Genomic DNA, 16,164 nt, shown 5'->3' with positions numbered 1-16,164 from the left:
AAGAATGGTCAGTTTACAGGCAGACTACACTGTATATGTGTGTGTATATATATATTCTCCATTTATATTACGTTGGTTTTGGAAAGAATTCTTACATAGAAAGGGTAAGGAGGGACTGAATGCATTGGTCTCCTCAAGGCTATCAAAGTTGAAGTGATGGTGTTATGCTTAGGATGAGCGTTCCTTCAGGAAAATATACGAAAAGGGAAGAAAAAGCAAACTGCATCAATAGTGTTAAGAGAAGTCAAATTCCAAGTTACAAGTGAGAAATTTCTTCCTTCTATTTGTAACTTTAACTCGGTGGATTTTTCCAAGATAATGACTAGCTTTCTGGAGACATTTCATTGAAATCAAGAACATCAGATGGACTCTGTAGCTGTGCTTAAAGTTGGTAAGCTGGCATATGGAAGTGGTTGATAGCTTACCAGAGAGAAGCATTAGGTATAGATAGCTGACCTGGTTAATTATAATAAGTGCTAGGGTATATTAGAGGCTGTGGGAGTGGAAGCGGTGGGGGTGCATGCTGCTTCTGCTGAGTTGGTTACTGTAAGCTTTGATTTTTCTGTTGCTATAACCCCTTACTATGCGTTTCTGAAATTTTATTTGTTGCTTATTTAGTATTATAATTTTTGAAATTGCTAATTTCTTGAAGATTTTTATACTGATTGATTGTTTCTTCTTTATTTTGTTGGAATTTTTTGCAGATGGCAAGCTGACACCTTTCTGTGTATAAGGCCTTCTTATCAAAAGGTAAAGAAAGAAAATCAGGTAAATTGATTGAGGTAAAATTCAGTAAAGCTGCCAAAATGAATACGAGTAAAGGCATAAAGGGAAGCTGATTAATAATTAAGTTATTTCACCGGGCTTGTAAACAAGTATTGCTGGAAATGGAAAAAATCCTAGTCGGATTATTACCATAGGTCAAAACTTTGGAGCTCCATGGGATTTGCTGAAAACTTGCTCCTCATCTTCTAGAATTTTCACATTTTCACACACTATAGAAAGGTTGCACACCACAGGTTATCACCATCTCCCAGATCCAATTTTGTGATAGATTTCAGAGCCTTTTTTTTTTTTTCGTTTTTTGGTATCTTACTTGAGAGTTGCCATGTATGATATAGCCTAGGATGCAGAGCCTGTTTTAAATTTGCAACTGTCATCTACTGGTCAGGTCTCATTTAAAGAATTGATGAGTCTGTAAGGTATATATATTTCAAGATATTAGTAGGTAGCTGATCAGACATTTTCACTTGAAACACTGTACAAGTAACCAAATAGTTTTGGCAACCGCTCTCGCCTATCGTATTAAGAATGCTACTACATTAAAAAGGCACCAGACAATGTTTTATAGTAATTTAGTGGGTGCATTTCACTCAGAAGTTTTCATCTTTGAACTGATATTTTTGTTTAACAGATTAGGAGCTGTGTGTGTCAAAGGGGTTATATGTTAAAAAGCAACTTGGTTAGGTTTCTGCTATAACATATTCTTTTAGCACCTTAAGGGTGGCCCATCTCTGCATTTAGCTTGTGATATTGTGAGTATTCTGATAAAAATTGTGATGTGTTATGATCTTGGAGATAGCCCAATATTGTAGTTGAAGTGTTGGCCCTCCATACTCCTTTTTTGAATTTGAAATTGTCTCCTTTGACTCTAAATTCTGATTGTAGAGATGATATTAAGGGTTCGTATTCCTCTTTGTGTTCGATGTTATTGTATCTTAGAAGAGATGACGCTTCACACATTTTGGTGTCCCATCTCTTATTGAATATCAATAATAATTTTAACTGTCTATTTAAAAATATAAAATTTTTTAACTACATTTGATTCTCTTTACTATTTTTCATATTAAAATAAAAAATAAAAAAATTATTTTTCTTAGTGTTTTTTCTTTCCTTGATCAAATATACTATTAAAAATTATAAAATTGTAATATTAATACTTTATATGGATATAGATTTTTTTTTCCTTTTGTACAAATTCTAATTTTGTTTGATAATGTTCTCAAAAAAGATTTTTTTTAAAAATAAATTAAAATGATTCTGAATTATTTTCAAAAACAAAATTCTATCCAATGTGAAAAAAATGCCTTTTATTTTTTATTATTTTCCTCAAAATTTCCGGGGGAATTAGGAATATTGATTTCTATATATTATTATTAAAAAAAAAAATTAAAATCATACCGTTTTTGGAAGGTAGGAGAGAATTAAGGTATAGTAGGAATACAACGACTTCCTTCTTATTTTTGATTTCCTCAAAACACCTAATGGAATTAGGAATGTTGATTTCTATATATTATTATTAAATACACGCAATCTTGCATGAGAATAGTTTCAGTTTCAGTAATGGTGGAGGAACAAGATCGAATATCGTACCTGCCTGATGACATATTGATAAGAATCTTGAGTTTACTTCCTACTAAGGAAATTGCTCGAACCAGTTTGCTCTCAAAGGCATGGCGAAAGCTATCTCCTTTTTCCTCTCTCTCCGTTTTAATGTTTCAGTCTCCGGATTTCTTCCATTCACGTCGCAAAAACTTTGATGTCTCCTCATTCATCAATGCCATCGATTCCTCCCTAAGACTCCGTCAGAAAGACGTAAGTCTTGCAAGACTTCAGCTCCGTCTGCATCTCAATGACATTGAATCAGAATCGCTGATAGACTCGTGGATCGACGCGGCACTTGAGAGGAAGGTGAAGGAGCTAGATCTATATTTGCTACCTAGGTCAATACCAGAGCCTTACGGCTTGCCGGCTAAAATTTTTTCTACCACAACAATTACAGTTCTCAGTTTAGAGCAATGTAGATTGGAAATCTGTGGTGATGTAGATCTTCCGGCGCTAAGAAAGTTGTGTTTAAGAAAAATCCTGTGTGATGAACAAGCAATTCGGCAACTGATATCAAGTTGCCCGTTGATCGAGGATTTGGATATTGTATCTTGCGGTAAATTGAAAAAGCTTCATGTTTCGGGGCTTGCTAATCTACATAGGCTTGTAGTAACTTGCTGTTATAATTTGAGAAGGATAGAAATCGATGCACCAAGCCTTCAATATTTTATGTATGATCATCAGAGAAGCTTGCTGTGTGACGTGGTCTGGACGCCCGGTGAATTTCTGAGAGAATTAATACTCCATGATCGACATATAACAAATGATTTGCTCCAAAATCTTGTCTCTGGAGTTCCGAATCTTGAGCGATTGGAGATAGACTCCACTCGATTGCAAAGGATTGAGATTTCGCATCATCAGCTCAAGAGATTAGAACTAAGACTATCTGAATGGCAGAGGGAGGCGAAACTCAAGATTGATGCCCCAAATCTCCAATCATTTACGTATTTGGGCTATAGAATGCCTTTAACCTCTATGATATCATCTATGAATACTTCATCTCTGCGGGAAGCCGAGATTCACTTCAGGAATTGTAATGATTATAGCCATTTTTTCATCCTTCAATTGAAGGAATTTTTTGAAAAATCGAAGAATTGCCAAGTTATAAATTTACTCATAAAATCCAAAGAGGTAAAATTTCCCTTCATCTCATCCTTTTATTTATTTATTTATTCATTTATTTTAATTACAAAAAGCTTTTTCTCTGAATCATTGCTTACTGTTTTATTGAAGGAGCTCATTATTCCCAGAAAGCTGAGGCCAATTCCATCTCCCCCTGTTTATGATATCAAGCATTTACATTTAATAGTATATTACTGCAGTAGATTCCAGTACATCATAGATCGCATGCTTTGGATGTGTCACCCTCAAACTTTATCAATTGAGACCAGTGCCAAGTTCTTAAAGGTAATAAATTTTCTTCCTTTAATTAATTCTGGCTTTATTTGAATTAACTTAAAGTTAATGACTTTTATCTTAAACTCTTTTCTAAGACATGGGTCCTTTGAACAAAATTGGTCAAACAAGCATAAAAACTCTTATTGGGATTATGAAACAGCTTAAGATTTCTTAGCAAGAAACCCAAATAGGACTCTTAGTCTAATTATGGTTATAAAATGTGATTACAATGCAGGTCCTATATAACAAGTTTAGTAACAAAGAGGAGAACCCCAAGTGTTGTACATCTTGTCCCACCAAATGCTGGCGGCATTATTTGGAAGATGTTCAAATTGATGGTGATGAAAGCAGATTGGAAATTGACCAAATTTTTGCGATGCGAGAGTTATCTAAAAAATCTACGAATTGCAAAGTTAGGTTTAGATTAAAATGGCGATCTCAACTACTTTAGATTATTGGACTTCTTTACTCTCGTTTACTTTTTAATATAAGATTTTGTATTTTCTTCATTAGGATTATATTAATGCATGTTATATTAATGCACTCGCTTCTCATTGAATTGAATACATAATTAATTAGTTATACTATATATATATATATATATATATATATATATATATATATATATATATATATTTCGAAAACCAATAATAATTACACCTATATTTAAAAAAAAATTCACCTTATTTCAAGTTTTAGAGCATGTCGCCTATGTATTAGGACTCCAATTCTTATTAGATTAGGAGTCCTAATTAACATCTAAAATCTAAATAATTAACAATTTTTAATATTTATCTAATTTCTAAAATTCTTCTCATTTGAATTTTGGTGGATTATAATTTCAACAGTCTCCCTTATGATTGTTACTTTTTTGTGATTATGCACATTTCCTCTAGATCTGATTTGACATCTCTTTTATGTCCTACTTTTCAACATAATAATAAATCTATTTATAATAAACTAATCATACTAGGATTTCAATTCCTATTATGACTAATCATAATTGTACTAGGATTTCAATTCTAAAACACAAAAAAAATCTAAATAAATAACAATTCATAATATTTATCAAATTTCTAAAATTCTTATAATTTGACTTTAAGTCAAGATTATAATTTCAACATTCAATGTATTTAAATGAAGTGTTTGGATATTTTTATTTTGAGGTAGCATTGAAGGAGATGATGCAATTTTTTTCTCGAGTAATATTGTTTTAATGATTTATTGAAGAATGCAAATGCTGTTTTTGTTTTTATTTTCATGTTCCAGTTTTCGGACCATTTTTGCCCTTATATATTGAGTGAAAGGGATGCTATGTTTATGGTTGAAATATGAGGGCAAATGTTGTCATGGATGAAGGACAAAGTAGTGATTATCAAACGTGTTTTCTAGTTTTTTTTATTTTGAAAAACAATTTTCAAACAAATCTTTAATCTTCTTAAAATCACTTCAAAACAAACTTGAACTTTGAAAACATATTTTATTATTTAAAAATATTTTTAGTATGAAAAACAATGTTTTTGGAAAAATTTAGAAAATTTTATTGAAATGCTAATAAAAAATCATTTATACTATTCTCTAGAAAAATAAGTTATTTTTTAAATAAATATTTTAATTAAAAACATTTCCATACATTCCCACTTTTTCTAGGATGTCGATCATGGGCTACTTAGGAATTTAACATCATATCCACAAATTTTAAAATTACTTTTTTTTAAAAATATAACTTTTATAAGTATATATTTATTATTTAGTTACACAATATTATTTTTACAATAATAATGTGATAACATATTTAATTTTAAAATATATTTAATATTAAAATTAGAATCCATTTTAATTTAAAAGTATTCAATTATATCAAATAAATAATAAAATATGTATAATTTTTTTAATATTTATATTTGATAAATATATAAATTATATAAAAAAGATAGATAATTATGCTTTTATTAATTTTTTTTATAATAAATTAAATCAAATGTAAAAATAAAATAATTAAAATTAATTTATTTAATAAAATAAATCTTTAGTGTTCTTAGGTATACATTTTGGTGTATAACTTTTATCAAAGAACAACTTGTTCCAGTGGTTGTAGCAGATTCCATCCAACAAATGACAATAAAAACTGAAAAATCTGGCCATCAAAATTTCTATCCGAAATTTATATCGACACCCCCGATACATGATATATTGAAGATATTAAATTTTCATCCTTAGTTATACCATAGTTCAATGGACTTAGAATACTTAGGATGGAAGCCTGAATGAAGCATCACCCACAAGGACAACAATAGATCTTGTTAGGTTTTAGCAATTGATTAGTTCTTTAACTATTTGATATTTGTATGCTTGTCTTTGCAAGTGTGTGCTTCAAATGTGAAGAAAATTTATGAGTATTAGGTAGAGCATGCACAAATGCTATGAGATTATCCGTGCAAACTTGGTTGTTTAAATGGTTTAGCTATTGGTCCTTCATTTTGGAACACATGATTATGAAGAGATAGTGTAATTTAGATGGTTAAATCATCTAAGAGCCATTTCTAGGATGTACTTTTAATATTTCTAATATTTGAAATTTTTTATCATTCAAGTGTTAGAAATGCAAATTTAGATGCTAATTTTTATCATTCTAGAATCATTCCCAAACGTACTCTAAATTACACTGTCTCTTCACTAAAGTATTCTAAGTACATTGAACAATGGTATAACTGCCTGGTCTTTAAACCAAAAACTAGTGTGCTAAAACTTAAACAGTTCTTTTAAGTTATGTTTGGTTCCAAATATTAAGTCATATGCTAACCCCCATAATGCCTTCTCCCATCAGCAGAATTCAATCAATCCCTCCATGAGAAACCAGAATTTAGCACATACCCTTCAGCTTTCAAATGATCAATCAGAATTTTATCAGTAGGGACCCAATTTTAGGGACTTAGAGGGGTGCTACGGTTCATACCGTACTTTCCCGATAAGTAACCTGACCCCGGAACCCGATCCGGTTTTTCACAGACCATCTTTTTCAAAACAATGAGTCACGTTTAGGGTTTTCTTTCTTATTTTGTTTACCCTTTTAAAAATAAAACAAAAATAAGTGGCAACCCTAAGTCATTTTTAATCAATAAAAATCATTTTTAAAACAAAAATCGAACTCGCCATCGAGTGGGAAACGCATGAGCCAAAGTACGGGGTCCACAAAATTGAAATTTACTTGAAAATTTAAAACATGATGATTCCTTATTAATATTTTAACATGTTATCATTCTTTTTGAAAAACTAATAATAATTTTAATAATCCAGTACAAATGTGTTTTAAAATCCACTTCCTTTTTTAGCATATTTATGGTTACTCTTTCCTCTTTAAAAACATCAAATCAAAATTAGTAATTTACTAAAATAATTTTTTTGATTAAAAATGACTTGGGATTGCCACTTATTTTTATAATTTACTAAAATAATTTAGCTCCAACTGTATTATTTATTTTTTTGTATTAGTATTAATAATTATCACCCACCTTTTAATAATTTTACAATTTTACCATATGAGATTTGTGTTTTTATTGTTAATGCTATTATATAATGTCCATTTTTAAATAAATTAAATTTTATTTAAAAATTTAAAATATTATAGTTATTTACAATGTTTAAAAAATTGAAACAATTATTGAATTGGAAAAGATATGGATTCAAAGGTCAGACCGATAAAATCATAAATATATAATTTATATTTTATTAAAATTTAAAATAATTTTTACAAATTAAAAATATATATAATTAAATAATAATAATATTTATTTCTTCATCTTTTATATTAAATATGAAGATATATTGAAAATGGAAGTGTATATATATATATATATGTTGAAATAATATATATAATTCATTTTTTATCAATCTTAACACCAATGGAAGTATAGTAGAGTGGTGTGACCATCTTACCTTGAGGTTATGACCTGTTGCTGTTTTAAATCTCATTTTACTTTTAATCGGTCATTATGATCCTACGTCGGAAACACAAGGGATTCGCCTCAAAGCAGGCAACTAGCTATTGGGTCTTGTGGTGCTAGGCTTGCTATTACATAGTTATGCCCAGAATTGGGCTACCTTTCTCAAAAGAGAGAATGGTGCGAAGTGGGCTACTCGTTCGATAGGTAAAATGGTTTAAAAGGACGAATCGGACCGAAAACCCTATTAGGAGGCCACCGGTCAGCGGAGGAGGAATTGACAACTTGTTCGATAGGTAAATGGTTTAATAGGACGAACTGGACCAGGAAGGTCACAAGAGCCCATTGGTCAACGGAGGAGGAGTGGACAACTCGTTCAATAAGTAAACGGTTTAAAAAGGTGAATTGGACCGGTAGTTTAGAGAACATTGCCAAACAAATTCTGTATTTGTACGGAAGAAAAAAATTCAAAATCTATAAGTCTAGAAGTGATTTTGGGAAGACTAGCAACTCTTTTTTTTTTTTTTTTTTTTTGTTACGAAAATTATGCATTTATATACTTTGAAATTTATTTTTAAAAACAATTTTTTTAAATTTTTTTTAAAATTGTTTATTCATGTAATGAGTTTTGGTGTATTGGGTGTATCCATATTTACAGAAGTTTTAATTTTCATATATATTATTTATATTTAAGGAAAGAAAAAACACATGAACCATTGGTTTATTCCCATACAAAGACCATATGTGAGATCAAGAATTGACTGTTAAAGCAAAAGCAAGTTAACAATTAATTTATTTCCATACAATCCACATGAGACAATCAAGAATCAACGGTCAAGGCAACAAGTGGTTTGGAAATTATTTATCTCATCCTCAATCTTCATCTAAGTAACATGTCATTACACATGAGTTTGTTTTTACATTGAATTTTGACCAATGGATCTCAAACAACTGCCTATATATCTACATATAAAAGCTATAGAAAAATAAATAAATCCAATTCTCAAATTCAACACTGGCATATAATATTTTAATTTGAAAATTAAAAAGTTATTTTGCATTATTATATGTAACTGCATAATAACCTATCTGTGGACCCCGCATTTCGGCTCATGCGTTTTCCACTCGATGGCGAGCTCGATTTTTATTTGAAAAATGATTTCTATTGATTAAGAAAAATGACTTGGAGTCGCCACTTATTTTTATTTTATTTTTAAAGGGTAAACAAAATAAGAAAGAAAAACCCTAAGTGTGACCCCTTATTTTGGAAAAGGCGGTTTGTGAAAAACCGGATCGGGTTCGGGGGTCAGGTTACTTATCGGGAAGGTACGGTAAAGACCGTAGCACCCCTCTAAGTCTCTAAAATCGGGTCTTTACTAATAAAATGAAGCTGACGCGGCAATTGATGAATGAACCAACGAATACTCTAAATGATCATGCACGTATGAGAATCCGAACAAGCATAAGGAGTGACCATGAGGCGAGTAAATACGTACTTGGGTGTCGAACCGATATGCGCTATCAAGAGAGGGGGTTAATGTACAATAATGAATACAAAATGTAGCTCAAATGTTACTAAATCATAGCATGGAATCACCAAATATCATAATCCAATCGAATTTATTCTTAAATCTCAGATGTTGGGCCCCCACCAAAGCCCGTTTATTTTGCATGAACCAAATCCGTAAATTCTATCATTAGTAATTACAAAATTTGATTATTGCTTATTTTAAAACATTTTAAAAAATCAAAAGAGATGTGAAAATGGCTTGCCAAGAAGAAGAGTGGCAGCAAAATTTTATTGGAAAAATGGATTTGTGGAATCTAAGAAAAAAACTAAGGATGAAAAATGGATGAGTTTGAAATTATTTTAAAACAAACTAAGAACTAGAAAATTATTTGAAGAAAGGGATTTAAAAGAATATTTTTCAAAATTAGAGATGGTGAAATGGGAAATGGCACTATGGCCCAAAGATGGCCATGCACGTGGACCTGCCTACTTTGAAGTTGGTGATCTGCAGCTTTCTCAGCATATGGATATCCGCGGCCTTTCTCTATGACAGCATGGATCAAAACTGGACCTGTTGTCTTGGTACTCTTAACCTCCTTGAGAATGGCAACGAGGTCATCTATGTTATGGCCATCAACAGGACCTATATAGTAGAGTCCAAGCTCTTCAAAAAGTGTTGATCCAGAACCACTGACCATCCCAAGAGCATATTCATCAACTTTTGCAGCCAATTCATGCATCGGTCCGCCAATCTGTTTGGTAACGCCCTTGGTAACCTCTCATAATTCTCTAAGAGGTCTGTTTGATTGTAACCTATTAAGAGCACTGCTCAAAGCTCCTACAGGTGGTATGGGCCCATCTAGAGTAGCAGTGAGTAATGAAACCCGCCTGTGGTCGTTAAGGATAACAATCATGTCAGAATCCAGGTGCCCAGCATTGTTCATTGCTTCATAAGCTTGCCCTGCAGTCATGGCTCCACTGTAGAGGAACTCAGGGAGAAAATCAAGCTCTTCATGGTTCAATTCCGGGAGCGTTATGGTGTTAGTTGGTGCAGCTTTGCATCCATCTGAGTCCAGCATGTTCTTGAAGATCTCTGACCTTGTTGCCAATAATGTTCTATGTGCAAATAGAGAAGGTCCATTGTGGCCTGGCTTGACTTCAATATGAGTGTGAATTTGGTCTCCGAAAGCAGCAGCAAATCCTCCAAGAAAGCTCAATTTCTCGTTAAGTTCCTCTTCTATCTCTTTCATTTCCTGCACCCATTTCAAAGCATTTGAAAATCCCTTGGAGGAATTTGCAGGAAAGACAGTGGAGTTATTGGATTTATCGAATCCCTTATCATTTTCAAACTTGTTGATGAATGCAACTATGCTTCTAGCATTCTCATAGCAAGCTGCACATATTGTATTCCTTGGAATCAAGACAGTCATGACAGCACCAGCAGTCTCCGAACCAAGGGAGAGAGGGGTGACATCCAACAACAGTAGGTCTTGGACCTTTTCATTGCCCTCACCGCTCAAGATTGCAGCCTGCACAGCAGCACCATAGGCCACAACTTTTGACGCTTGGATATTGGCATGATGAACCTTAATTCCTGGTTCACGAGTCAAAGAATCCTTGAGAACCAGCACTGGCAGAATTGGGCGAAGAGATTGTCTGTCTTGATGCAAGACTACCAACACCAGGCTCATCAGCTGGAACGTGGATCAAGCTGAATGGCATATCATATTTATTGCTATAAGGCGTGTCCTTCTCTTATCTGAGATCATTCTTCTCCTGAGTTAATTCACGGGATTCTTCATTCAGTGATGCATTCTCAGCTTTCAGTTTCTCAACTTGAGCTGTCAAGTCCTAGAGCAATTGAATTGTATCAGAAAGAATGGTTGCTTCATCAAATTGCAACCTTTTCAGAACAGCAGGAAATTGGTTATCAAAGACATGGTAAATTTTATCACCACCGGGGCGCATGCCATTGAGATGCTCTTTGTATATCTGATCGAAGACACAAGAAATTTCCATGATCATGCATAACTTTCCTCCATTCTTCTTCAGTTGCACCAGTGCCAAATCCATATCAGCCAAGGACCCTTCACGCACAAGCAGCCACAGATCTTTCAGAGATATATTTGAGACAATTTTGCGAGCAGCTGTATGATGATTCTGCTTTTAGCCTGGAAGTGGAACTAAACCTTCCATTAATCTATATTTTTCTCAATAATATATACCCTCTAACCTTGACAAAATAATAACTTAAATCCCAGTGTTGACTCCTTGCCTCTGAAGTATTCCCTGTTCAAGGTAGTCAGGGACAGTTCTGGTAACAAAATTATTCACTTGTTCTCCACTAGGACTTAAAAACTTTGAAGAAACTGGCAGTGACAAGACAGCACAAACCAACTTTGTTCCAGCCTTGCCCCGGATATAACCTTCTGTATTCTTCTGTCCCTCTTCCTGGTATGATCTACCTTCATTTACCCAAAAGTGTGGGTTGCCAACATACTGCACTCCTGCTAACTCATCAGATGCGTCGAAACCAAGACAGTCAATGACATAGACAAATTGAATTTCAGCCAGCACCACCACATCCCTGCACCAATGAGCAATGGATTCCACTTCCGACGAACCAAACAGAAATGAAAGAATGAGGTAATGGGGAATCTAGCAATCACAACTTCAAAATGAGTCTTCAGGGAATTCTTTCCAGATTTTTATTCCATTACCTCGGCTGAATCAGCTATCCCATGCAACTTTCCTCAAGAAACTTCTGGGCCATAGAAACCAATGCATTTATCCGAATCTTGAACTCTTCATACTCCCTCTTCACTCAGACTTTAGAGACCCATTGAAACACGAGGAGCATTCAGCAAAGATGATGTTTGGGTCCAGATTAGTGCCCTCGTCCAGAGCACTTAAAGGTTTATTGGAAGTCTCTCAATAGGCAATAACGTCATGTTAAACAATGGCCAATGCCGCGTGGAAAATGGGGAGAGCTTGATGAGCAATATGGGTCAGGTTGATGGTGATACACCTATGGTATGGAGGATAAGAGGAGTGTGAGGTGGTGATCGGTTTAGTGGGCATGAGGATATGGGTATGTTGGCTAGGTAAGAAGAGGGAGGATTGCCATTATGCATATTCTGATATGCCTTACTCCACATGACTCTAGAATTAACTCAAAATTCTAGAGATTATGACGCATATTTCAGGTGCTCGGCCTACTGACAGAACAACGTGGACCTTCAAAACATGATCTGACAGTATCGCGAACTCATTTGACATTAGCATAGTCGAAGACTGCCCGGACAGGTTCAGAAATCATTCAGAGGCCTCTCTTTGGTCATTGGTAGCAACTTTGGATGTAACTTATGGTGACTGAATGCTCGGTAACGAAGTCATTTAAGGAGAAGACCCACTGAATACTTCTTATACACACGACTAGGCTACCAATAAATTCCAAATGGTGTCTCTGAACCGACTGAGCCTTTATGGAACTTCATGGCTGAAACTCATCACCAAAACGTAATCTATCCTCCACCATATTGGCTACCTTTAAAGCTTCATTTCAGAACATATAGGCGTCACAACATCTCAAGATCATCAGGGGTAGAGTCAACCTCTAGAATGAATCAATGCAGGAGACTGGGACCACCAACCATCTTACCATAATATCGGATTTAGCTACAGCCGGCTTCTTCCAATCTCAAAACCTTGAAGGTATCTTCAGGAGGAAAGACAAGGAGGCAAGAAGATAGCAACGGGAAAAAGAATCATGAAGCCCTTAACGAACGTGTTAAACCCATTTCATTACTTTATCCATGGGTCCAACAATTAGTGGATTCAGGTGGAAAATGTTTACTAGAACAGAGCATAAAAGGCCTCAAACCCCTCAAATATTAAACCAATAATCATCAAAACAATGCAACCCAACAAACAGAGATGAAATCATAGAGAATCAGACAGGAGAAATATGAAAGATGAGAGAATATACGGAAAAAACCACAAATGGCCATACCTGAAAATCTCTTCCTCAACCCAAGTCCTGGGCTGTCACTCGCTGCTCTCTCTATATCCAATGCTCCACCCCAAAATCTCTCTCAAAAACTCCCCACTCTAGCTCCCGTGAATCCCCTTCTCTCTAGCTTGCTTCCTCCCCCAGCTCCAGAAAATCCCCCTGAAGCTCCTCCCCCAGCTCCAGAAATCCCCCTCTTAACAGACTCTGAACGCCCCCTGCATCTCTTCCTACAGGTGTCGCCTCTTGATAGCTCCTCAAAAAGCATTATCTGATTCCATAGTAGCCAACTAAGAGATGCCATGTGGTCTCCTAGGTCGCGACACTTGGCAACACAAGCTGCATAAAAGTGAGAAACCGAGCCCCAAAACGGGGGTCTACACTATCTTTTATATTCAAGTTCTTAAATAAAATTTTGTTGTTGAAAATATTTAAGAATAATTTTTAAAATTATTTTTAAGGATTATTTTCAAAAATATTATCAAACTAATTTTTATCTAAATATTTTTAAAAATAAATATTTTATAATAGCTGTTTTTGTATATTTTAATCAAAATATAAGAGTTTGTTTTATTGTGTGATTTAAAAACAATTTTCTATTTTTTTTAAAAAAAATTATTTTTAATTTCTTTTAACTTTGTTTGATTGTTATTCTCTAAAAACATTTGTTCAGTAAGAATTGTTTTCATCTGTTTTTAAAAATAAAAGGAAAACATGAACATGTTTAATCATATTTTTTAAAACTTATTTTTAAAAACCGTTTTTTAAGTTAAAGAATAAAAAACTGCTTTTAAAAACAAATTTCAAAAAACATGATCAAATGGATCATAAGTTTTAGATATTCTTTTAAAAAGATTCATTTAAAAGATTAAAAAAATAGAAATGAAATATGAATTTTCCTTTAATTTTATTTTTAAGGTAAAGCTAAAAAAAATAGAAATTAAGGTTGATAGTATTTTGAAAATTTTTAAGACTCTAAAAATGTAACTTATTTATTTCTTTTGCTATGAAATTAATAATCTTAGTAAATATATATATATATATATAGAATAAATAGTTTAATAATAAAGTAACTTTTTGGTAAACTTATTATTAAAAATAGTTTTATATCACTTTCACGTGATTTTTTTATTTCTTATTTTTTTACTATTTTTTTGGTATCCTTTTAATACTAAATTTGTTTCTATACACTCTCTCTTCTATATATTATGGCATAATTGGATTATAAAAAAAATTCTCTTATTAAATTTCTAAAATTAAAGAAAAAAAATCATCATTTTCTAATTTCCAAGAAATACTTAACTTTTTAGTCATAAATTTAAAGTCTTTTTTTTTTTTTTTTTTTAGTCATAGGATATTTTGATGTTCTGACGAGGTGGGTCCCAAGGAGAATGGAACATCTCCATATTTGACCTCGGGTGAGGTTCCGTTATCATAACCAGCTTTGCTCAAAGCATCACGGACTACATCTGTGACGCTTAATCCCACCTTCACATGGAAGACTGCATGCCCAATGCTGATCAAGACACGGAAAGAGAATTAGCTTCTTCTGCAATGCCCAAAAAGTCTGACAATGACCCCAATTTCCCAGCATTTCTGGCTGATGGATTTCGGAACAACGAAGTTTGAACATGAGTTTGATATTGCCGGGGTCAAGGTTTGAATATTCTCCCATGTGAGGTTGAAGGTAAATATTCCATTGCCTCTTTTGAATCTTATGTGCTATGACCAAAGGTGCATTTCAGTTGAGGGTCTGCCAAGAGCTGGTTCCGTTAGTAGATCCCTGAGCAGAGACCAGAGCAACTGAACGGGAGAAGAAACAGGAGAATGACTGGATTCAAATCGCTGTTGAACTGTAATTGAATACTCAACCATTCGTGTTTGAAATGAGGAGTCAACTTGGTCAAACATCGCTTTGCATGACATATCTAACGTTAGGATCACTGAAGCTTCCAGATTGGATTTTAATGCATCCTGAAGAGCTTGTTTGCCGACCTTCTTCTGTCTATCTTTGGAAACAAATAACCAGCTTGAAGTTTGGCTATGGAGAGAGTGTTCAGGGGAGCATGTGAGCAAGGTGGCCACACATGGCCATGCAGGACGTGGGCCCCGGGGTGCAATTGGGTGGAAGGGTGACCTAGCACAAGTGCATTATGTACAAGACCAGGAGGCGGCATTAGCAGGTGGTTTTCTGGGCTGTTGTGGATATCCAGCTGCCAAAGGTAAAGCCATGGAGCCACTGCTGTCCATAGCTGTGTTTATATCATCTTGCCCTTGTGTGAATCAGCTAGCTTCACGATGATACTCCGCCCCACAAGGAACTTCTGTGGATCATCAATGGCCTTCTTTACAGCCTCAATTATGACATCTGGAGCCAAGCCTCCAATGTAGAGCTTCCTTTGGGCTTGATCAGGTGTAGTATTTGCCCGACTTAAGCCCTCGCATGCTAAATTACAAACAGCCATGCGGCCGTGCAAACGAGCACGTAGGATAAGTAATATATTCCCCAGATTTTGAATTGGCATCCGCCATGTCAAGGCAGCAAATATTAGTTGCTTCTGCGAATGAGCGCATTTCTGGTATTGCCAACTTTCACGTTTACCACATTGGACCCACGATCCTTCAATTTCTTGTCCAGTTCTGCCTCGGAGATTGCAAACCCACAGAATGTGATATTCCCACCCCAAGACATCTTATAGCATGAAGTACAACAACAATACTTTGCACCATTTTCAGCTTGGGGACAATAATGAAGCACACCATGCTTGATATGGGTTCCACCCAAGGAGTAATAAATTGGTTCAGGAGCAAACAAAAGGTTATCCGCCATGCACAACTGGCATGAATTTTCACTGGTGGAATTTGTTATTTTGTGTCCTGCTACTTTGAAAGATTCTGCCCAATCGATCACCTGAGACTCA

The 16,164-nt window shown here is 34.3% G+C and overlaps 2 protein-coding genes across 2 annotated transcripts; one reads left to right on the top strand and one right to left on the bottom strand.

Moving 5' to 3' along the window:
• The first annotated feature begins 743 nt into the window (after nucleotides 1-743).
• Nucleotides 744-4,326, top strand: LOC100265139 (putative F-box protein At3g44060). The gene is made up of 3 exons (XM_059739444.1): nucleotides 744-3,516; nucleotides 3,619-3,792; nucleotides 4,019-4,326. The coding sequence occupies exons 1-3, from the start codon at nucleotides 2,320-2,322 to the stop codon at nucleotides 4,232-4,234; spliced, it is 1,587 nt and encodes a 528-aa protein (XP_059595427.1). The 5' UTR covers nucleotides 744-2,319; the 3' UTR covers nucleotides 4,235-4,326.
• A 4,856-nt stretch (nucleotides 4,327-9,182) lies between these two features.
• On the bottom strand, nucleotides 9,183-13,450 carry LOC100855049 (uncharacterized). The gene has a single exon (XM_059739443.1). It carries the CDS (start codon nucleotides 10,923-10,925, stop codon nucleotides 10,014-10,016), a length of 912 nt encoding a protein of 303 aa, XP_059595426.1. The 5' UTR covers nucleotides 10,926-13,450; the 3' UTR covers nucleotides 9,183-10,013.
• Between the last annotated feature and the right edge of the window lie 2,714 nt (nucleotides 13,451-16,164).

This window comes from Vitis vinifera, chromosome 9, assembly GCF_030704535.1.
Source record: "Vitis vinifera cultivar Pinot Noir 40024 chromosome 9, ASM3070453v1".
In the NCBI taxonomy this organism is placed as follows: Eukaryota; Viridiplantae; Streptophyta; class Magnoliopsida; order Vitales; family Vitaceae; genus Vitis; species Vitis vinifera.
The sequence above is the reverse complement of the archived record's forward strand: the minus strand, read 5'-3'. Positions and strand labels throughout refer to the sequence as shown.